The sequence below is a fragment of the Macrobrachium nipponense genome, chromosome 12 (assembly GCF_015104395.2).
Source record: "Macrobrachium nipponense isolate FS-2020 chromosome 12, ASM1510439v2, whole genome shotgun sequence".
NCBI classification, from domain to species: domain Eukaryota; kingdom Metazoa; phylum Arthropoda; class Malacostraca; order Decapoda; family Palaemonidae; genus Macrobrachium; species Macrobrachium nipponense.
The window spans coordinates 33,253,993-33,277,643 of record NC_087205.1 but is presented as its reverse complement, the minus strand read 5'-3'; the positions used below and the strand labels follow the sequence as shown (position 1 = coordinate 33,277,643).

Sequence of the window (23,651 nt, the reverse complement as noted above, 5' to 3'; positions counted from 1 at the left end):
TGTACACACACACACACACACACATATATATATATATATATATATATATATATATATATATATATATATATATATATATATATATATATATGCATGCATTAAGCTACAAATGTCGTTTAATATCGAATTCGCTCTACCTCGGAATTAATATATTTTCATATATGTTAACCGAACGGGAACTTAATTGATGATTCGAACCATCAGACAGAGAAGAAACGGAATTCAGTGATATCTCTACCGACTCGGCCAACAAGTCGGTAAAGATGTCACTGAAGACCTGATTTCTCCTGTGTGTGCTGGTTCGAATCCACGAGAGGACGAAATCATTATAAACTAAAGCGAATTGAATACTAAAGGACATTTGTTGCTTAATGCATGTATATGAATCACGGTGAATGTGAAAATAATTAATATATATATATATATATATATATATATATGTGTGTGTGTGCGTGTGTGTAGGATCATATATATATTATATATATATATATATATATATATATCTATATATATATATAATATATATATAATGTGTGTGTGTAGGCTATATATATATATATATATATATATATATATATATATATATATATATAATATATATATATATTGTGTGTTTGAGTGGTAAAAAGAGAGAGAGAGAGCAAATTAATATAATTTACTAGTCTCGTATTGTTTCTGTTTGCGTAGGGGGAGTAACAACGCCTACGACCACCCGTAATTAAGTGGCGAGATCTTCGACTCTTTCCTTACAATCTATATCACGCACCCACACACCCACGCCCACACACACACACACCCGCATCCGAAATCTACACCCATCCAGTCCGTCCCCCGACAAGGCCAGTAATAATATCCGGCGTAATAAATAGAGACGACGCTGACGACAGCTGGTGCGAACATGAGGTTGTTGCTAATGATGAGAGGCGCCTGTTATTAGGGAGGGGGAGAAGGGGCGCCGCTCCCCGTCGCGCCGATGCTGCTTCCTTCCCTCTCACCCCGCCCCTTCCTCCCTCCCAGTCACAAGAGAGAGGGAAAATAAGGCGCGAAAAGAAGTTTGGAAATAAGGCGGAGGAATGGAAAAAACTGGGGAGAAAGAAAATATTTGTGAAGAATGTATGGAAATAGGTTTTGAAAAAAAAAAAAAAAAATTGTGGGGGGGGGGGGCGAAATTGTATGGAAAAATATTTAGGGGAGGAACTGGAAAAAATGTAGGGGAAAATATTTTAGGAAAAAAATCTTATGAAAAATATATGGAAAAAGATTGAAGGGAAAAAAGATTCGAGGAAATGAGGCGCGAAAATAGAGCTTGGAAATAATCGCGAAAAATAAAAGTGGTAAAATAAAGAGCCGCGAAACAGTCTTAAGAAAAATTGGGGTACAATGTTTGAATAAAGGTTTAGGGAATATGGGCGAGAAAAGGCATTATCTGGGAAATAAGGCGCGAAAATATATGAACTTGGAAATGAAAGTCGTGGGAAGTATTTGAACTAAGGGACGAAAAATAAAACTGGTAAAATGAGCGCCGGAAAATTTGGGAAGTGGAGAGCGGAAAAGCAGAATGAAGGAAATAAGACGCGAAAGTAAAGGTCTGTGAAATCAGAATTTCTAGCAGAAATGAAGGTGAATATATTGCGATGAAAAGAACCCAGGAAAATCAGGCTTCAAAGGATAGAGACAGGAAAGTAAGGTTTGTAAGGTAGAACTAGGAAAATAGGGCTTCAAAGAGTAGAAACAGGAAATAAGGCTTCAAAGAGAAAAAACCGAGAAATAAGGCTTTAAAGAGAACAATAACAGGAATACAAGGCTTAAAGAGGAATAAGGGCATAATAACTCGCGGGAATAAAAGGAAATCAAATGGCGAAGAGAAGATGGAAAATAAGATGTGAAGAAAAGTAAATCGGTGAAATACCACGCAAATGAAACTGATGTGTACAGGGGCACAGACAAAGGTTTACCAGCTGGGCATCAGAAGCCTGAACAGGGCAGATGCAAGAAATGACACTTTCTGTCCACTGGCCCTGGCACATGTATGAAACAGATCTTTCTTTACTGGAGCGGATTTATGGTACAACTCTCTCTACTGAGTCATAGGGCACCCGTTTAAAGTCTTACATACACAAATCAGTCTGTATACGGAGATTTAAGGAGTATATTTTTATTTCTGCTTTAGTACCGATTCATTCAACATTTTGTTTTTCTCTATCAAGACAGCTGATTCTGCCTCATTCAAGGAGTGAAAGTCGTCAACATTGATCAACATTTACCTGTGAGTCCTTGAGTCCCAATTTCTCGGCCAATTTCTTTCTGTCCGGTTTACTGATGTACTTCTGCACCTGGAATCTGTCTTCCAGACCCTTGCGCTGGAAGTCGCTGAAGACCGCCCGTCTCAGCATCCCTCTTCGAGGCTTGCCTCTCACACCGACGCCCATAGCCGCCCACGGGAACGTGCTAGGGAGGGGAACGCCTCCCATACCGCCCACGTTGCCGTATACTGTTGAGAAACAAGATGGGCGTTAGAGTTCGGTTGGAGATCATTGCAATCTAGGGACTGCACTTTCGTATTTTGGAAAAAAATCTAAGATATATGCCTGGAATTATTTAAGAATATTAATGTTAACAGGGACGATGACAAACTTGACACGGGGGCAAGTAATGACATTGATATTACTGCTAATAGGGAAGGTGATAGAACCAACAACATTAAAATAATGAAATTATATGTTACTTCTGAAGTAAAAATTTTGCATAACGCAAGGAAATTGTCAGTAATGTAATGTGAATTTTTCATAGTAATTCTGACCCTATAAAAAGATCAATTGAAGGAAGGTTATTCAGATGTAACGTGCATTTCTCAGTCCGTCAGGAAAACAAGAAAAAAATATAATTATGATGAAACTAGTGTAGACTGGTAAATAAAATAGATGAAAAATGAAGCAGATGAGGAAAGAACATTTATAAAAGTGCTGATAATGTTATCGTTAGTTTGTGCTTTCGTATTAAGCTTTGCGTCACTGAAAACTGTATATTGCGCAACTGTCTGTCTGCTCTTTGAGTGCAGTCACACAGTTCATTATAAGAAGCAGTTCTGTACTGGATGTGGCTTGATTGAAAGTCTGTGGTCATGAGACCACAGACGCTCATATTACCTTCGTTTGAAATGATATTTCAAAGATAAATGTCGATTGGAAGAAATGACACCCTCAAAGATTTTCCCCAGTTAGTCTCTAAACACTCGCCAGAACAGAATACGATGTAATGGGAATGATATGAATGGTCGGGTCATTTCATGGGGCGGAATTTTTGCGAAAAAAAATCATCACATGACAAGTTCATTGACATCAGTCGTTCCGCAGTCTTTGAAAATAATTGACGTTGCTGCTCTAAAGAGGAAGAGAGACTGAAATAACACTTTTAGAAAGGCAATGGCAGTGTGCTGTTGTCTTAGTTTTATTAATTTTTGTTGTTTATTAGTGTGTTAATTCATTATTTTTGTATTTATTTTTGTGTGTGGTTGTTATTTACTCCACATTTTGTGTGTGCTTTCATGGGGAACTTCTGTGTCCTGTGGAAACTTAAAATTTAACATTGTAAGTTATTATAATGAAAATCGCTGCATTACAAATTATAATGATAATCCTTGCATTAAAACGCCGCATATACCCATATATTTGTCTTTTGTGTATAACAACAACAGTCTACGGGTATTAGTCTCCACGTTTAAACTTGCCAGTTTCTCTCTCACCGCTGTCCTTTGTACAAGTATAAAGGATGAGGGACCTTGATCCGAGCTCCTGGATTGTACGTAACGTACCTAGTCCGTCTCTACCCTATCTTATATTACCGTCACTTTTGAGGGTATGGATGCACATTATAAAAGCAATAATGATATCATTTATGTTTAGACAAAAACCAGTAATAATTTAATTCATGTTTGGAAAATGTATAACTTCTTATTTTCTCATGAGCAGAACCTGCAATATATTAGGTTCAGCTTATTTCAAAAGGCTCTAGTTTGTATCAGTCTCATTTGAGCCAAAGGATGGACAACATTCCTTTTGGGTATGACTGTAATGAGATGTTTATCTGGTACGACAATAACTATGAACAATATCCACCAGTTGTCTCAAGCCTATAAGCCTGCCTTTCCCGAAATTAAGTTCTCAGTTGTTTGTTTGTTTGCTTTTTTTGAAGTCCCTATTCGAGATGAACTATAAAATAGTCTATGAAAGCCAAGGATTATGACTCTTTCAGACATTTTAGATATGATATAAAACCGTTTCAGCCTTCAACAAATAAACATACCTCAAAAAAATGCTTTTGTACCCCCTCCCTCTTTTTTTTTTTCCAGCACACGCAACTCTGGAATTTTGACATTGTTCGATATATCTATATATATTTATTTCTCGAAAAGAAGGGTATTTTGAAACCAGCAAAGTGAATATTTACACGTAAATTGAAAATCCTCTCGCCAATCACGGAAACTTACTGCAAGCGCTCTCTCTCTCTCTCTCTCTCTCTCTCTCTCTCTCTCTCTCTCTCTCTCTCTCTCTCTCTCTCTCTCTGCTCTGTAAATTGAATTGGTAATTTTGTGTTATGACCGCCATCATCAATTTGGGAAATGAAAAATGATTTTTCGTATCTACAATTTCCTCCCGTGATGATTTCAGCCATTTTCGCTCCGGTCTTGACGCCGCGCCTTCGCGAGAACTGGTCGCTTTTGGTCGTTTGCCGACGATGAACGCTTCGTTTAGATTCACTATATGATAGAAGCTTCTGTTGGGGTGATTAGAATGGAGCTGACTTGTCGCTTTGGGCCTGGGAAAATTTCATCTAATTATAAGATAGGTTTTGGACTTCAGCAACGCTGGTCTGTTGGCGATTGCTGTATTTTAGATAGAGAGAGAGAGAGAGATTTATTATCTAGGAACTGGAAATCTCGCTTGGCGTTCAAGAAGATGAAAACTCAAACTGTATCATTTGAAATTGTATCACCTTCAGTTAGCGGTATTGCTACAGTCAATAGAGACAAACCTATAACGTTTTAACTCGATTTACTGGGCAGAGTTGATACATATACACACACAGACGCTCTCTCTCTCTCTCTCTCTCTCTCTCTCTCTCTCTCTCTCTCTCTCTCACACACATATATATGAAAATATATATTTACATATATACGTACGTATGCGTTTGCGTGTGTGCGTATAAAGTGCTTGCAAATCGATAACGAAATAATAAATAAAAAATAAAAACTTCGTGAGAAAAAAAAACACAAAAAAGGAGAGGGAAAACAAAAACTGCATGAAAACTCTAATAGCAAGAGATAATTTTTGCAGGACATCTGGCGTCGGGGGAGTAACAGGGCCATATGCACCACCACCAAAAATATATTCCCCCTTTCCACTCTCTTCCTTTCAACCACCTTTTGGTCGGTGTGTTTTTCGCCCTCTGAGCAGGACAAGCTGAATGTTTGCGGGGGGGGCAGAGGTAACCGCCTCTCTCTCTCTCTCTCTCTCTCTCTCTCTCTCTCTCTCTCTCTCTCTCTCTCGGGTGTGCCCCCTTTTCCCAAGAGACGACAACAAGAACATTGGGCAATCGCTGACAGATACAGCCACACCTCCACTCACATCCTTCCCCCTTGCCCTACTCCTCCCCTTCCTCTACTCCTTCCCCTTCCACTTCACTCTCACCTTCCCCTCCCCCTCCCCCTTCCCTTGGCATAGGTGTTCATACGTTTGTCCGTGTGTTCATCTCGCTTATGTCAACCACTTTCTCCTTTCCAAATCTTACATCTCTTGGCTATAGTAGTTCCTTACTGATTTTCTTTGAGTTCTCAGTATTGTTGTTGATATTTTGAAGTCTAAATGTCTAACGCAAGTCTGAGTAACAAAAAAAATCTCAGTAATGTTATTATTTTTAAATGGCCACCCTTGATAATATTATTATTTTTTAATTTTTTTATTAAAAGTAATGGCTACTTCTGTAGCGTTATACTTGCAGAGATTCTTCTCTATTTTCCGAATAGCGGCTTTTTCCGTGCTTCTTAGACAGGCTAGTAGAGCGATATGGAGGTCATGATCAAATACAGAGTCATGACCTCTATAGGCGCTCTACTAGCCTGTCTAAGTAGCACGGAAAAAGCCGCTATTCGGAAAATAGAGAAGAATCTCTACAAGTGTAACGCTGCTGAAGTAGCCATTACTTTTAATAAAGTATGCTTGAGAGAGAGGGTCTGCTTCCTAAGTACAGTAATATTTGTAAAATTCTCATAATCGCATGACTAATTAAAATAGTGAAGAAATCCACAGTGATTTCTTTGTACATACGTATATATTAAATTTTTTTTACGTATATTTAATTATTATATTTACACTAACATCATGATGGAATTTTCACCATTATTATTATTATTAGTTATTATTATTATTATTATTATTATTATTATTATTATTATATTATTATTATTATTATTATATTGAAATGTGTTTATGGTTGCAATCTATTTAATTCCATCATCATCTTCATCTTTCATCTACCACCGTCAGATGAATCATGCTACGCATATTTACCAGAAATGTAATATGCTTCTGTTATAATTAAACTCTGATTGGACAATATCACTATTTCATGTACTCCAGCAAGCAGTTGTACAAGGAGATTACTTAGGCTGCAAATAAAAAATAGATATTTGGACATTTTCCTTTCATACACACTGACAACTTCGAGGTGAAGGCAGTTATAAGGTTTAATTGCTTCTCCTGAACATCATCTAGTTAATATGTCCATAAATGTTATATGTTTGTCTAGATACAGTTTAATTGTTCAAGACAGGTCATTTACTTGAGGGTCACTTGCTAGAAATAAACATTTTTTGTGAGACAGACAGGTCATTTATTAGATTCCTACACCCCTCTTTCGTCCCTCCCCCCCCCCCCCCCCCACCTCCCTTCAACCCACCCGCGGACGGTAATAGTAACAATAGTAGTAATAAAATGAAGAAGTGGAAATTAGTTAAAGATGATGACGATGATAATATTGATAAAATTAAAAAAAGAAAATATGTCACTGATGATTTAGTTCTATATTAATAATAATAAACTGACAATATCAATCGCTATAATAAAAGATAGGACAGAGGCCAATGAAAAAAGAAAGTGAGAGATTTCGTATATTTCTTTTTGAACAGCACAAACATTTTTCACCCAAAATGAAATGGAACTTCATTTAATTATGACAGAGTTGGCTCATTTATAAGGATGCAGCCTCTAATAGATTTGATTCCTTCTCTGAGGAAAACGGCATCAGTTCATACATTGATTCTTATTATTTGATTTTCGCTTCATTATCTTGTCAGCGCGAGTTGTAAATAGCCTGTTCATTGATTCTCTTTTATCTGTGTTGATTTTTTCTTATATTTATTATGTACGTGATATTGGTTATTTATTCACATTTTATTTTTGTAAGAGTTTTTGTTAGTTTTTTGGATGTTTACTTTTCTTTTCCTTTTATTCCCAAGCTGTATTTTTTTTTTAATTTAATTTGAATTATATAAGAGTCATTCTCCACTCGCATTATACGAATCGCGCATAAGAGGGAATTTCGTTAACAGATCAAGTTTACTATGAATTATAAGGTAAATTTTGCTTCAGTTTATGAAAAATTATTATGCGTCCATATATTAGGTAGTAATATCCATTGATGTGTTCGGTCAGTTTTGTATCGTTTCATTAGATAGAGATTTCTAACATAAATTTGCCATTTATTTATAAGATTAATTTTGTATTGATTTATTAGACTGATCTTGCTTCAGTTTATTGGAAAAATTAACTTCATATATATATATATATATATATATATATATAGATTATATATATATATATATGCGTGTGTGTGTCTGTATAAATATATATATATATATCTGTGTGCGCGTATTATTCTTCATCGTTTCGCCACCACCTCAGTTTACTAACCACATGGCACATCATTCACACCAACTTTTTCACAGACTGTGCCTAGATTACTGAGGCTTAGCCAGTGATTGAACACGGGACCAATCTGTGGTGAAGTGAACCCCCTAACCACTGGACCACGAACGTTCGTTGTCATAACATAGAATTTGCAAATCTTCGTCTAAATGCTGCTTCGTATCACGCCGTAGGAATGGTCCTCAGTACGCAATAGTCTCGGTGAGATTCAATACAGGCACATTCGGGCGCGCATTCCGAATTAAATTGCGGTTCGTGCGTATCACGATGATAATAATCTGTCGCACGCAGTAATTATGGCCTCTCATTTTCCCTGACACTTCATCAGATTGTAATGGAGGTCATATTCATTTAGGTTAAAAAAAAAAGAAAAAAAAAACTACATTTGCGTTGCACATCTCATAATTGTTGTTGTTATTATTATTATTATTTTTTTTTTGTAAGGTGATCACTTTCATATGAATGACAAAAAATACTAGTGATCTGAGTAACTAGTTTCCACCTCGTTGAATGTCAGTATGTGAGAGAGAGAGAGAGAGAGAGAGAGAGAGAGAGAGAGAATATCAGTAACTGGAGTAACGAGTTATCACTGAATAAGATGCAAGTATGAGAGAGAGAAGAGAGAGAGAGAGAGAGGAGAGAGAGAGAGAGAGAGAGAGAGAGAGAGAGAGAGAGAGAGAGTGGATGAAAATATTCAAATAAAGATAGAAATAACAGTCGAACAAAGATAAGTAAAAGAAGAAGCAAATACATCTATAGCCAAACTGTTGTTGAAAAATAATTTGGTTAGGGGAATATCATTTAATACCCAAGTTAATTACACGAGTGTTGTTTTAACAACCGTTATTATTATTATTATTATTATTATTATTATTATTATTATTATTATTATTATATATTATTATTATTATTATTATTATTATTTGCCAACGCAGGCCGGTGGCATCCTTCATACGAAGCGAATTTAATTGAAGGCTCCATTTAGTTCCTTTTAATGAGGTTTTATTTGAGTCATTCATTTCATTATGTTTCATGTGCATCGTCATCATTGTGTCTATGGGAGAGTTCATGTAATGACCCATTTATAATCATAATGAAAGTCCAGATTGCTATGAGAGTTAACTCCGCTGTAATTTTTAATATATACTTTATTTCTGTAAAATTATAAATGACTCTTAATTTTTTATTTTATCCAAGTCATATTTAAGTGGCAGGAAATGAACCCATTACAGTTCTGATGAACATCCAGGTGGCTTTATTCATTCAGTTTCTGTTATGTTTAAGGAAATGTCGCCACTTTTTTTGTTTAACTTGAAATCGTGCATTTGTTGTTTTGACAAAGACGAGAGGCAATTTTGTGGAAGGTCTGCAAATTTTGATGTCCGTCTGCTTTTAGAGTTTGGTGTCCATGTGTAGTTGTAATTAATGAAATTAAGAAAGGCTTATTTATATGACAAAGTAATTTGTTGCTGTGTTTTTTAATTATTTATTTATTTATTTATTTATTTATTTATTTATTTATTTATTTATTTATATATTTATTTATATATTTATTTATTTATTTATTTATGTGTTGCTAAAGAAGCATGGGGAAGAATAACGAATATATGAATACAGGAAAACGAAATGGATAAGTAAAATTTACCTTTTACAAGAAATGTTGAAGGTCTTGACTTACTGCCTAGATAAAACTAAGAAGGTCATGACATTTTTATTGAGATTAGAAAAAGGTCATGACAATTTTATTGAGAACAGAAAAAGGTCATGACATTTTGTTGAGATTAGAATAAGGTCAGGACATTTTTATTGAGATCAGAAAAAGGTCATGACATTTTATTGAGATCAGAAAAAGGTCATGACATTTTTATTGAAATTAGAAAAAGGTCATGACATTTTTATTGAGATCAGAAAAAGGTCATGTCATTTTTATTGAAATTAAAAAAGGTCATGACATTTTTATTGAAATTAGAAAAAGGTCATGCCATTTTTATTGAGATCAGAAAAAGGTCATGACATATTTATTAAGGTCAGAAAAAGGTCATGAAATTTTAATTGAGATCAGAAAATTGGTCATGACATTTTTATTGAGATTAGAAAAAGGTCATGAAATTTTTATTGAGGTCAGAAAAAGGTCATGACATTTTTATTGAGGTCAGAAAAACTCATGGCTTGATCCTCGTCTGACAAAGAGCCTTTGACAAACAACATGCGCTAACAATTTTGACTTACTATCCAGGACTTAGCATCAAGGTCACAAAGGTCGGACCTTACTGTGAATTTACTGTTAAGGTAGAATAAAAAGATCCTGACTTACTGCTCAGGTATGGAGGCCGACAGGTGAGGAGAGGCTGTAGGGGGGAGTGTATCATTGGGCGTGGTCTGGCCAGGGGCGGGAGGCCCCCGGGCGGCCGCTCTCCTATACTCGTTACTGGATCTGCGAAATGGAAAAAATGATTGAGAACGTTAGAGATTTGTATCCTTTTACAGTAGTGAGATGCGTTTTCGCAAATGGAGATTTCATGGGGAGAAAAATGAATCATTTTTCAAATCAAAGGTTAGACTTGGTATCTCGATTGCCTTTTTATTGTAGTGCGAGTTTAAAGTTGCTATTGAATAAAGCGGTAAACATGAAATGTAAGTTAGTTGCTTGCTATGATTTGCTATAGAATTAAGTAGAAAGACTGAAAACTGAATCATTAACGTGGTTCAAAAGAGAATATAAAACACTCAGGTTTATTTGTGGCTTTCGCTTTGGGGGGACACAAAAAAAGTAAAAAAAATAAAAAAAAGAACATATAGAGAACCTGTGTGGTGTTCCAAAGTGGCCTTTAAAAATATGTGTTTGAGGCGCATTCCGGTAAGCTCGTCAAATCGAGTTTTTGATTTCGACGAGGCCAGTTTTCCGGTGAGTGGAAATGAAGCAATGTTGTACCTTTTTTCGAAAGTTCATGTGAGTGTATATAGAAAAAATGACAGGCCATCCTGTTTATTCCCAAAAGCTTTCTAATGTTTTCGACGAGTTAAATTTTGAGTGAAGCCCTGTCACAGTTAATTACAGGTGCCAAGACTCTTTATTATTAATATTTCTGTCTGGGGGTCAGTACACAAACAGGTACTTGATTTGAGGCACTCGGCATTAAAATATGCTTGTATTACTGTATTACTGTTATTTGTATTAGGTAAACGTCATGAGGACCGTATTCTTTGGAAGCTTGAATTTCAAGTCGGTGACCCTTGTCGCTTGTTGCTTATGAACAGGGTTCATCTTCCGAATATAATAATAATAATGATAATGAAAGTAAGGTATTTATGTTATATTACTAAATGCATTCAAATGAATTTTTGTGGCTTGTCATTGGTTCTTAAATCCAGCCCTATTTATTGTTTAATTGTTATATAATTATTTATAAATTCTTCTACATTTCTTTGGTAGGCTAATCCAAGGCCTTGAAGATCGCCAAGTAAGAATGCAGGATCACCATGATGAAGTATGATAATGTAATGGAGATATACTATACACCAACGTGAGTAGACAGGCTTCCTATGAGGGAATGACGGTTTTATGGGAGTAGCTCCATATATAATTAATAGCAGTAGTACAATTGTAACAATTCCTAAAATGATTATACTTTTACCTCCAGCTTTATTCATCATTAGTCCAGTCTAATTAACACTTCGCTAATACTATTACTACTGCTACTATTACTACTGCTACTATTACTACTACAACTGTATAATGTGTTTAATTATAATGAGTGCCTGAATGAAGTTACATAACCAACCGTTGTCATTAACGAAATGATCTCCCGGTATACTACTATATCTCAACAACAGCGCAGAGTTTTGTGCTGCATCACGTGATGTCAGTGCGAGGGCATTTGGTTGCTCTGTATGTAGTACATACTAATCCTGGTCCCGTTTTCGTTCGCGTTCTGTCATGGTCACTGGAGGGGTAACTAAAGAATTCTTTATCTCTTTCGTTTCCGCTGTTATTGCCCGTATTTGTATGGGAATGTTTGATTCAAGCACATTCGCGGCTCAGATAATGGATTTATTTATTTGATCTATTTATAGCGAATTTGCAAATCAAGTGTAAGAGACTCTTCCGATATCGCGGGTCATAAACTTCTTATCGTTTAGTTGATTTTCTCACTCCGATTCTTCTGTTTTTATTTTTCCATTCGTTCATCAGTTTTCCTTTGCATATTTGTGCAGAAATTCATCTGTTACTGTGCTGATACATTTTTTCATTGTATATTTGTGAGTATTTCATAAGTCTATTTACTTGCGTATACCATACATTCCTCTTTTATTTTATGTTATTTTGAAAGATTTTTTTTGCATCGCCATGGAAAACGCATTCAGTGAATGGGAAGGGGAATCCTCCTGAATGAGAGAGAGGAAGAGGGACTATCCGTCAAAAGGGCAAAGGCCAAATCCTTCACCCAGCCGAAGGAGACGTTTAAGAGACGCAGTGGTGGTGGGAGGAGGGGGCAAGTAAAGGAGGAGAATGAGAAGGAGAGGGAGGTAAAGGAGGAGGAGGAGAAGGAGAGGGAGGTAAAGGAGAAGGAGGTGGTGGAGAAAGAGGAAGAAAAAAAAGAAGAGGAGGAGAGGAAGTTGATTCCCGCACGTAAATTATACCATAATTTGGACCACTTCTGGAGATATACGTATACTACTTGTAAATCAGTTCTTAACTGATCAAATATACTTAGTGAAAGTGTGTATGTGTGTGTGCCCGCGCGCACATATGCGTGTGTTATGTGCGCAGTCATCATGAAAGTATCTGATACGTTCAAAACATCATCATCCTCATCCTCAACCATTTAGAAATTTTCCCGATGCTTGTTCATTGACCAAAGGTTCTTAAGTTATCAAAAAGCACTTATTCCTCTTGAAATGAAAATAAAAAGCAGAGGCGTTTTTAATACCTTGGAAACACAGGGAATCGCCAAGACTTCCACGTTCGAGAAATATTTGCGTTAATCGGATTTCGATATTTTTTCACTTTGCTAACAGCCAGAATTGAAAAGACATAAAAGATGAGCATCATTTCCTCGAAAAGTGAAATGAAAGCAGCACCTCCAGATTCAAGGAATTTTTGATTGGCACGAAGATGGTCACTTGTGAATGAGACGTCTTTTCAGAGGCGAAGCGAGTGAATTGATCTCTTTGGGAGACGTTAGTGAGTGAGTGACCTTCCTTTCTAAAGGGCCATATGCATTTTTAACTATAAAGAAAGTACTGAATTTGCTCCTCTGGAAAGGTCAGGAAATTGATCGCTTTTAAGAGGTCTGCGGATGTTTTCACTGTGAAGAAGTTTGTTTATTTGTCTCTGTGGAGAAGTCTGTGAATCTCGTTATTTATGTGTATGGCAAAGTCAGTCAGGTTATATATGAAAAAGTCAGTAAATTATATGTATGCAAAAGTAATTCAAGTTGTCAATGTAGCAGTCAGTGAATTATGTGAGAAAAAGTTAGTTACCTTTCAGAAAAAGTCAATTAAATTATCCATGAAAAGTCAGCGAATTGTCGGTGTGAATAAGTCAGTTAGGTTATTTGTGGAAAATTTTGTGAAATATTTGTCTAAAAATTCAATTATGTTATCTATGTAAAGTCGATGAATATATCGGTATGGAAAAGTCAATTCAATTTTCAGTGAAAATATGAAAATTATCTGCCAGAGAAGTCATTTAGGTTATCAGTGAAAAAGTCAATTATTTACGTGTGTGTGTGTGAAAAAGTCCATCAAATTATCTAGAATTAAGTCAGTTAATATATCTACCTCCACGTGGATATTAACTTCATAAAGTCATTAATGGAGGCTTATACTTTTGAATATGAAAAGCACTAAAATGAAATGAAGCGAAAAAATAAGTAATAAAATAAAGAGAGAGGCGAGAGATACCTCCCGTGAAATATGAATGAAATGTAAAAGCCCTTTTCTTTTTACGAAAGGTCGCATTTCATCCTTTGTCGTTTCATGAAGCCTAAAAAATAATAATAATAATAATGAAAACTTAAAATAAACAATAAAAGGATTTGTGTGGGGTATACGATGATGTACAAACGTGTATATGAGAGAGAGAGAGAGAGAGATGTGTATCGTTTTGTGTGTGTGTGTGTGTGTGTGTGTGTGTGTGTGTGTATATGTATATGATATATATATATTATATATATATTATATATATATATATATATATATATATATATATATATATATATACATATACATATACACACACACACACACACACAAAACGATACACATCTCTCTCTCTCTCTCTCTCTCTCTCTCTCTCTCTCTCTCTCTCTCTCTCATATACACGTTTGTACATCATCGTATACCCCACACAAATCCTTTTATTGTATTTTAAGTTTTCATTATTATTATTATTATTTTTTAGGCTTCATGAAACGACAAAGGATGAAATGCGACCTTTCGTAAAAAGAAAAGGGCTTTTACATTTCATTCATATTTCACGGGAGGTATCTCTCGCCTCTCTCTTTATTTATTTACTTATTTTTTCGCTTCATTTCATTTTAGTGCTTCATATTTGAAAGTCAAAGGACACTCCTAATTTCCACTTCAGCAGGTAAATTTCTAGATGGATGTCAGGCTCCTCCGTGTGTTCAGTCGGTTTTCGTTTATTTGTTTGTTTTGATATTTTCCTTGTTTCTCCTGGTCCTGTTTTCCTTTTCGGCTCTTTGGGTCTTTTTTTCAATCATAGTTTTAACTTACTGGTCTTTTTTTTTTATTAATATTTTGTTTATATTGTTCATTATGCTTTTTGTTGTAGGTCTCATTTTATTTCGTCCGTGTTTTGTTTTCCATCGCTATTTCATGTATCTATCATTTTTTGTCATGGAGTGTATTTTTTTTCAGTTTTACTTTCTTGTTACTTTCTTGAGCTTTTCTCTCGTTATTATATAAATTCTTCTAATATACCTGTTCAAGTTCTCGTTTTTATCGTTTGTCTCTTTGTCTATTTTTTTATTTATCCATAATTTTTTTTTTCTTAGGCATAGCCCTTCCATTTTAAATTTTTTTTATTTTCTATCTGAGCACTTTATGTTCGTTCCATTTCTCTTTTTTTTTTTTTCCGACACAGATTTTTTTAAAATGTATTTTATACTTGTTATCTCTGCCATCCTGCTCCTAGTTCCTCTCTCATTTTTTTCATGTACGCATCATTCTTTTTTTTATAAATTTAGGAACCAATTTTCGTCTTTTAATTCCAGTGCATATTCGCTTCGCCCTTTCGTTTACTATTCTCTTTCCATTTGTTTAACATTTATATATCTCCCTTTTTCCCTGAGATATTTTCGTCCCCATTTTCCATTTTGTATTTCGGAAAGTCTTGATAACAGCTGATGACATTACTTGCTTCCTCCGACTTTTTTTTCTTTTTGCTTGAAAGATACTGATAAGAATAATTAATATTCTGTATAATTACTATTACTTGATGATTTAATTAGAAATGTTTAGTTTTATTTGTACATGGGTAACCTGATGAAATAAAGGAAGGCAACGGCTAACCGTTGCCTCCCTTTATGTAGTAATTATATAATATTTATATATATTTATATATATATATATATATATATATATATATATATATATATATATATATATATATATATATATATATATATATATGTGTGTGTGTGTGTGTGTGTGTGTGTGTGTGTGTGTGTGTGCGCGCGCGTGTGTGTATAATATATCCTCAGAAGATATTGTTGCACTATGATATCAAATGAATATACAGGATCTTATATATAGGGCCTTATTCAAAAAAATGATATTGCATCAAGCACTGCATGGAGATATGATGTTTTTCTTAAAATTTTAGACTGAAGTATATGAGAGGAGAGGAATGCATTTAGAGATATTTTGCATCAAAGAGAAGTATGGAGGCTCAATACTTAGAAGACATTAAAAGGTATATCACGAATTGAGATATGAAAAAACATCGGCATTTATGAAACATAATGGAAATAAATTTTGGTGGTGAAAAATGCTTTGTGAAAAAAGTTTTAAGATATGAATAGTATTGTATAAAATATAGGCTAGTCAAACAGAATGAGAGTGAAATTTGTAGCGAGAAATTATATCAAGATACATTTTGTTAGAGAAAAAAATGTGATGATACATATTTTGTAAGTCAAGTCATAGTTGCAACGATCTGATGTGAAGTAATTAGCATGAATTAGAAAAAGCAGTATACTTTAGTTGGGCATTAGTGTGGGAGAAACGTGTTGGAATTAGCCTTTTGTGTGGGAGACATTGATCGAAATGATATGTCTTGGAATTGATATTTACAACAGTCTATAGCGAATATGAATCAAGAAATACAAAAGAGGAGGGGCTTGGGATATATTTATTTAATAGAAGTATATTGAAATATATTTTGTGTAGGAGAAATATTTTGAATTATATTTTATTTGGAAGAAAACTTTTGAATTATATTTTATTTGGAAGAAAACTTTTGAAATTATTTTGTGTGGGAGAAATATCTTGAAATATATTTTGTAGGGGAGAACAATTTTGAATTATATTTTGTGTGGGAGAAAGCTTTTGAAATATATTTTGTTTGGGAGAAATATATCGAAATATATTTTGTTTGGGAGAACTATTTTGAATTATATTTTGTTTAGGAGAAAGCTTTTGAAATATATTTTGTGTGGGAGAAATATTTTGTTTGGGAGAAAGCTTTTGAAATATGTAGGTATTGAAACTGAATCCTGCATGGTGGAAGATACATCACGAATTTGAAGAGGAGAGAAAAATATTGAAATACATTTGGTGTGGATAAATATTCAGAAGTTTTGTTTTGGAAATAAACAGATAGAAACCGAAGAGATATTGAAGGATGAAAGGAGAATCAGAAAAAGAAAAGGCGAGGCTGGCGAAGAAAAATAAAGATGCGGGGGGGGGGGGGATTGCAGGGGGCCGGAGAGGGATGGGGAAATATCCCCTCCCCAGACTTGGCTGTCAAATCCAGGTAGCATAACTTTTTATAAAGTAGAGATTGGATTTATTTTTGCCGGACAAAATTGCAGTTATCCAGTTAAGGGTAACAAAAGTACAAGAGTTTCTGTCATGGAAGACCGGTTGAAAAGGAGAGAGGGAGCGGAGCTCTCCGAGAGAGTGTATAAAAAGGAGTCCATTTAAGATAAAAAGGAAAGGGGGGGGTAGGGGGGCTGTTCGCGAATTTTCATGGCGGATAGCGAGCAAACGGTGTAGATGTGCAAATGCAGAACTTGCAAATGCAATAGGAAGCTTCCACTGACCTTTCCCCCTCCCCCCACCCCCCACGCCCCCCCTTCCCCCCCAATGTTTGCAGAATTTCAATTTGGGATGGCGCTCTGAAAGAAAAGAAATTTTATTATTTTCAAAAAAGGAAAGTTCTGACATGACGCCAGAGATTCTGGTAAACGAACGTGGACAATTGTTCTGGACTGGGGCCTTACGCCAGGAAGATTCTCATTTTTTTTCCCCTGCTTGAAAGTGAATTGAAATGAATTATTCATTCTTGTATAAAACAAAAAATAGTTTATTGCCAAGAGTAAAGTGGAGTCTGTATGAAGACGTTTTAGATTAATATTGGGTGTGTTCATTTGAGAGAGAAAAAAAAATCCTCATTTCCCAGAAAAGGTAAAATTGCGATGAAATATTATAGCTGAAAGGTGCTGAAGATATGACAGAATATTAATGTTAGTGAAACTCAAATTTAGCCTAGGTAGATCATTTATATAAGCCTTTACCAGAGGCTGATGAAGACATTTCTTGTAATATTTAGCATTTAAGGTTTTATGAATCGGTCTATAGAATCTTGAGTACTAAATATTATTAGAAGTAACTTACATTGTACTGACTGATTGGTTTGGTTACCGGAATTACGATTCAAAGACGAGAAGTAGTATTTAAATATATAAAAGTATTCCATTTTCCTTTCCCTCGTATATGGACGTTTTTCCTTTTCTTTTCTTCATATTTAACCTCTTTCATTTTCTCTGTTCCCCTTTCACTTTAGTCCTGGGTAAGATTCATACAGGAAATGTCGTCCATACCTCTCTGGCATAGGATGGAAAGAAGCGTTATATGTCCAACATTTATTCATTCATAAATACATGAAAAAAAAGAAACCTCAGTGCCTTCATGTAGGCTGGAAAAAACGTTATGTGTCCAACATGTATTCATTAGCAAACAGACGAAAAAGTTTCAGTGCTCTCGTTAAAAGTTCGTCATCGAAATGACCGTAATAAAATGTCAGAATTTCTGTCCGTTCGTACAACCAGCATTTTATGTACTGAGGAGACATCCTAACGTCAAGGAAAATAACTCTGACAAAAGGTCTCATTTAAAACTTCATTAAAACTGACAATTACAGCGAGATATTTCCAAAATTTCAATGTAACTTTCAGTGAATAAAACGACCACTTAAATATCTTTAAAAAATCAACTTAAAAGAAAAAGAAAAGCGAGAATGGTATTAAACCACTTAATTCCATTCGAACTAAAAAAAAAAAAAAAACAGTAAAATATCAACAGTACTGAACGCTTGTTTTTGTAAACGTCATAATTATTTTCCTTATATGTAACTGTTATTTATTAGTTTAGATGTTCAGCTTAAAGGGTAACATTCAAATATGGAAAACCAGGTTGAATTGCTGAAAAGGCAAAAGTACTAAACAGACTTTTAGGAAAGTCGAAATTTGATTCGTTAAAAGCTGTTAATGATAGTTATTAAAAGCTGCTTATGATGATAAAAAATTATTAATGATACAAATGAAAATGGTTATGATATATTAAAACCAATATTTCCGAATATTAACAATATTACTTCTGATTATTAAAGCATACTATACTATGAAACAAAAACCAATATAATATATATATCCGAATATTAAAAATCATCTCTCTAACCAGCACCGCCTCCTCCTCCTCCTCCTCCTCCTCCTCCTCCTCCCGCACCCCCCATCCCCGAAATTAAAATTCGGTGTCCTTCGAGATGACCCGGTACCGGAAGTTCAACGGAAGTCGGTCTCTCTTTGTGATGGGATCCTTAATGATCTCCCGGGCGATTAGAATGTAGCGCCGGGAACTTGGTTAAAGGCTTAAATGAGTGTTAAATTATCTCCCGGCGGGGGAGGGGGGGGCGGCTGGGATTGGGAATCCGCTTCAAATTAGTTATTCAAATTTACCGCCGAGGGGAGGCGCCAAGGGGTGCGAGAGACGGAGGGGAGAGAGACAGACAGACAAACAGACAGACACTGGAAGAATCAAGAGAGAAAGAGAGGGAAAGAAGCATGGAAGTAAAAAGAAAGCAAAATGGAAACTAGATAGAAAAGGAAGTTAGATAGAAAATAAAGAATCAGAATGGAGAGAGAGAGAGAGTCGGAATGATTGGGAGAGAAGCATAGAAAGAAAAAGACGGAGCGAAATAAAATATAGAAATGAGATACATAAGAAAGTTAGTCAGAAATAAAGAATCGGAATGGAGAGAGAGAGAGAGAGAGAGAATAGTGTTTAGGGATGACAGAGCCAGCCACAGGAGATCAAGGAAATCATACACTGCTTCCACATTCCTCTTGTGTTAAGGAAAGATAGATCGATAAATAGATAGAGAGGAAGACAGATAGATAGATAACAGATACCTAGATGCCTGAATAAGGGATCAGAAGGAAGAAGAGAAGAACCATTCTAAAAGGCGAAGGAAAGGGCACGAGACCGGATGATCTGTTGACGGGATCTCGTAGACGAGAGGCGACGAAGTTGCAGATCGCGTGAGGTAGGAGGGGCAGGAGCAGGGGGAGTGAAATTAAGATGGAGGAAAAGATACGCCCTGCTGAAATGTGTGGTCTTTTGATATATTTATAGAAAATTTATTATTTAGTTGTTTTTCTTGATTTATTATTTGTATAATTTCTGTGCTACAGCCTTTCAAGTAATGGGCATTTTATTTTGTAGACGTTTTGTTTTTGTTAGTTTACCAGTGGTCATTTAGGTTTGTTGCACATTGATGTTTGTACGCTCAAAATGTAATAATAATAATAATAATAATAATAATAATAATAATAAGCTTCAACATTACTATATGTAAATGTATGTATATATATATATATATATATATATATATATATATATATATATATATATATACATATAGCCTATTTGTATATAGTTTACTAATTTTTACTTTATAAGGACTTTAAATAGTGGAGCATATTCTCTTGAAGAACAATATACTTGTTTATTTATTTATTTACATATTTATTCATTTAGTTATTTTGTTCCACACCTGTGCTATTTCTGTAGAGCTTTTCAGTAATTGTTTGCACGTCAGTTGTAGGTCTGTTCGTTTCCCGCGTTTTTTTACTATTTTATTTCGCGCCATTTGTACTTGAAGTAAAGCCTGGACTCAAAAGTATGTATTTGTTTTGCGAATCTGATAGAATTAGATGTTTCGTTGATTATCTTCGAAATACGGTTTGAATGCACGTAATGCATCTACTGTTGCAACTGGGAATTTCTTTTCTTTTCTTTATTTTTTGTAATTCTTTGTATTTTCATCCTGACTGGCTAATTATTTTATCTCTATCTCTATTTCTATTTATCAATTTGTCCATCTCTCTGTCCACATAGAAGAGCAGGACTCTCTTCCCAAGCAGTGCACATTCCGATGAATCACATTGTGCCCACTTTGACCTCAGTAGTGAATTTTGCACCTGGTAGTTATTCGACTGTGCTGAGTCGTAGGCATTGTGGAGATGGCAGCGAGGGTAGTACCCTATGCCAAAAATAGTAGTGGGAAAATGGAATAATTGCGTGTTCTGGAGCCACCATTCTCTGTTTCATTTTCAAGTATAATCCTTTTTCTCTGAAAGGTTTGCTACTAGAGCAAACAAAATAACAGCAACACAAAAGCTACTTCCATTTCATACATAAATTGCTCAATATTAGATGACCCTCTTTTGTAATAAACTTATACAGCATTATCTGCCTCATACACCCACACAGAGGGCTTATCAACAGCGTGTCGAATCCTACTCTCTCTCTCTCTCTCTCTCTCTCTCTCTCTCTCTCTCTCTCTTTTAATCACCTAGATCTTGCACGTGCCATCGCAGTTCTTGGATGTAAAGGACCTTCTTTCCAAATTCCTTTTGATCTAGACCTTTGTAGGTTCAGTTCTCCTTAAACCTTCTAACGCTGAGGAATTATGAGTACGTATATAAACCAGAGAGAGAGAGAGAGAGAGAAGAGATGGTAGAGAGAGAGAAGAGAGACACGAAGAGAGAGAGAGAGAGAGAGAGAAACTGAAGGTAACTAAGAGTGAGGCAGACTGGTGTCCATCTCGTCCCTATAGCTCGTCTGCCCATCATTTTGGAATCCAGCCATATCTTAATTCCTCCATTTCATCCGCGTTCATTCGATTATTTGCTCATTCTTCATCTCGCTCTCTGCCTCTATATTGCGACTTCGATCACCTAAAAGACATTTTTGGCTTTGGATGATATATTTGTGTTCCAGGTCAGCGCTACGGCAACTAAGGTTAACAAATTTCACTTGTAGACTTTCATGCAATACGTTTCTTGATTTTCCATGGACGACAGATTGCCGTTTTTCATTAAATCTTTTAGGAATTTCTTCTTTTTAACCTAATGTTCAAAAGTCCGTCATTTTTAATTCCATCATAAGAATAGTTTGCTATTTTTCATGTGTTTTTGAATAATGATTCGTAATCATGCAATCAATATTCGTAAACAATGGACAGTGCATTAGTCTCCAGAGTTCCCTTGCCCGAGCTTATTATTTTTTTTTTCTAAATACTGAATGTTATTTCTGTATATTTTCGTTTTTATCACTAATATTGCAACTGATTTTTTCTTAATAATCAGTAAATTCAATTTTTATGCTTTTATGGTCATGAATATTTTGGGGGTGTGTATGAAGTGAGGGCATACTATATTTTATGATAATATTATACGAATAAGTTAAAAGTGATAAACTAGCAAAAAATTTTTCCTTTATTCATTTATGAAGGTGGTAGGATATCTACTCGTCAAATATGAATAAGATTCAGGGACAAGGAGATTTGTAGAGAGTTCCACGGTTGGTTACTTAACAGTGCGGATTATTTGGAGAGAAGACCAGAGGAAAGTTACTAGATGATTTCGGAGGCCATAAAATAGGGCAGGTGATGTCAGTTTGGCCTGGTATTGACTCTGTTAAGGAATGCAGGCAAGTATACACAAGTTAAGTTAAAGTTAGGTTAAGTCGGGACACTGATGTCTGTTGCCTTCCATTTTCCTTTTAACATTTTCTAAAAGGGTTCTTCGTATTTCATATATTTATTTTTGGTTTTGCTTTTGTATTGGTCACGTTCTGAAGGTTTAGTAGCATAAAAGTGCACTAGATTAGTTACGAACGAAGCGGTTTGGGAAAGCAAATGATAATAACTTAAACTAGCAATGGGAGTATAATGGGAGACATTTGTATCACGTAGAAATGAATCTCACAAGTTTGAAAACGTTTCAAGTGTCTGGAAAGATTGTGGTGCCATCTGCAAGGTTTTCTCGCGTATTCGCTAAACAGCGATGGCAGAGTCGTATTGAGCGGCGCTTTCAATTACTAAAACACTGAGGTTCATGAGTTCATGGTTTTGAATGTTTTCAAAGAAAGAGAGAGAGAGAGAGAGAGAGAGAGAGAGAGAGAGAGAGAGAGAGAGAGAGAGAGAGAGAGAGAGAGAGAGAATGACTGACTCAAAATTTTATACAGAAGTGGCGTCTTAGTTTCTGTGTAGTTTATAATTGCACGTAATTTTTATCATAGGAAATTAAATAAAACATTTAAAAATAGAACTGTTCCTCTTGATAGGTCTATGTATGTACTGTCATTGAAGTGCCGTTGACCCAAGTAATTCGTAACTGTCAAAGCAAATTCACCATGTCAACACTATGCGAGGTTTCACCATTCTTTTTCGGCCGTTGTAAAAAAGAAAAGCTCATAAAATAAAGTAAATTAATCATGAAATATATAGAAAACGAACATAGCAAAAATGTAATGGGACTTTTAAAATGACACATAGAATTGAAACAAGTGAATGTAATGAATCATCGTAGTCTTTTTCACATAATGGCTGGGGGACACTGAAACACTTTGCATTGATCTGTAAGATTGATTCCGATAAGTGTGAAATGAAGCTTTCCACATTTCCGCTCAATTCTCTACTGAATTCGATCAAACTTTTCATTCTCTCTCGTTTAACTATTCCCATATTTTCTTCTCATTGAAGAATGCGATTAGGACACAAACGACAGCAATGAATAAAATAGATTGGCATAAACTATATCACTCTTTTTAGTAAAGCCTGCAGTACATGCACATATGCATGGTCTCGCGCATAAGCAAATGCACATGCATGCGGTCTGGGTCCTGCAACGTATACTCGTCAAATGGCGTGTTTTACACAAACGAAAAGGGTGGAGTCCATTCATGCGTGCGGCTCATTCACACGCCCAGGTGCTGGATGGATACATGCAGTTTTCTGGATGCATGTGAAACTAAATGGCAGGCTGTAGAGTGTCTATTTTGCGATATATGTATATGTATAATATATATGTATGTATATATTATATATTTGGGGGGTTTATTAGTAATATTACT

The 23,651-nt window shown here is 35.3% G+C and overlaps 1 protein-coding gene and 1 long non-coding RNA gene across 2 annotated transcripts in view; one reads left to right on the top strand and one right to left on the bottom strand.

Moving 5' to 3' along the window:
- Positions 1 to 23,651, top strand: part of LOC135224469 (uncharacterized) — a 291,914-nt gene that overhangs the window by 110,379 nt on the left and 157,884 nt on the right. The window contains exon 2 of the long non-coding RNA XR_010316751.1: positions 11,416 to 11,506. This is a non-coding gene — a long non-coding RNA (uncharacterized LOC135224469). The remainder of the gene's footprint in view (positions 1 to 11,415; positions 11,507 to 23,651) is intronic.
- Positions 1 to 23,651, bottom strand: part of LOC135224467 (homeobox protein DBX1-A-like) — a 37,097-nt gene that overhangs the window by 4,997 nt on the left and 8,449 nt on the right. Inside the window, exons 2-3 of the mRNA XM_064263469.1 lie at positions 10,297 to 10,416; positions 2,265 to 2,491 (exon numbers count right to left, since the gene is read on the bottom strand). Of these exons, the coding sequence (XP_064119539.1) occupies positions 2,265 to 2,491; positions 10,297 to 10,416 (347 nt within the window). The remainder of the gene's footprint in view (positions 1 to 2,264; positions 2,492 to 10,296; positions 10,417 to 23,651) is intronic.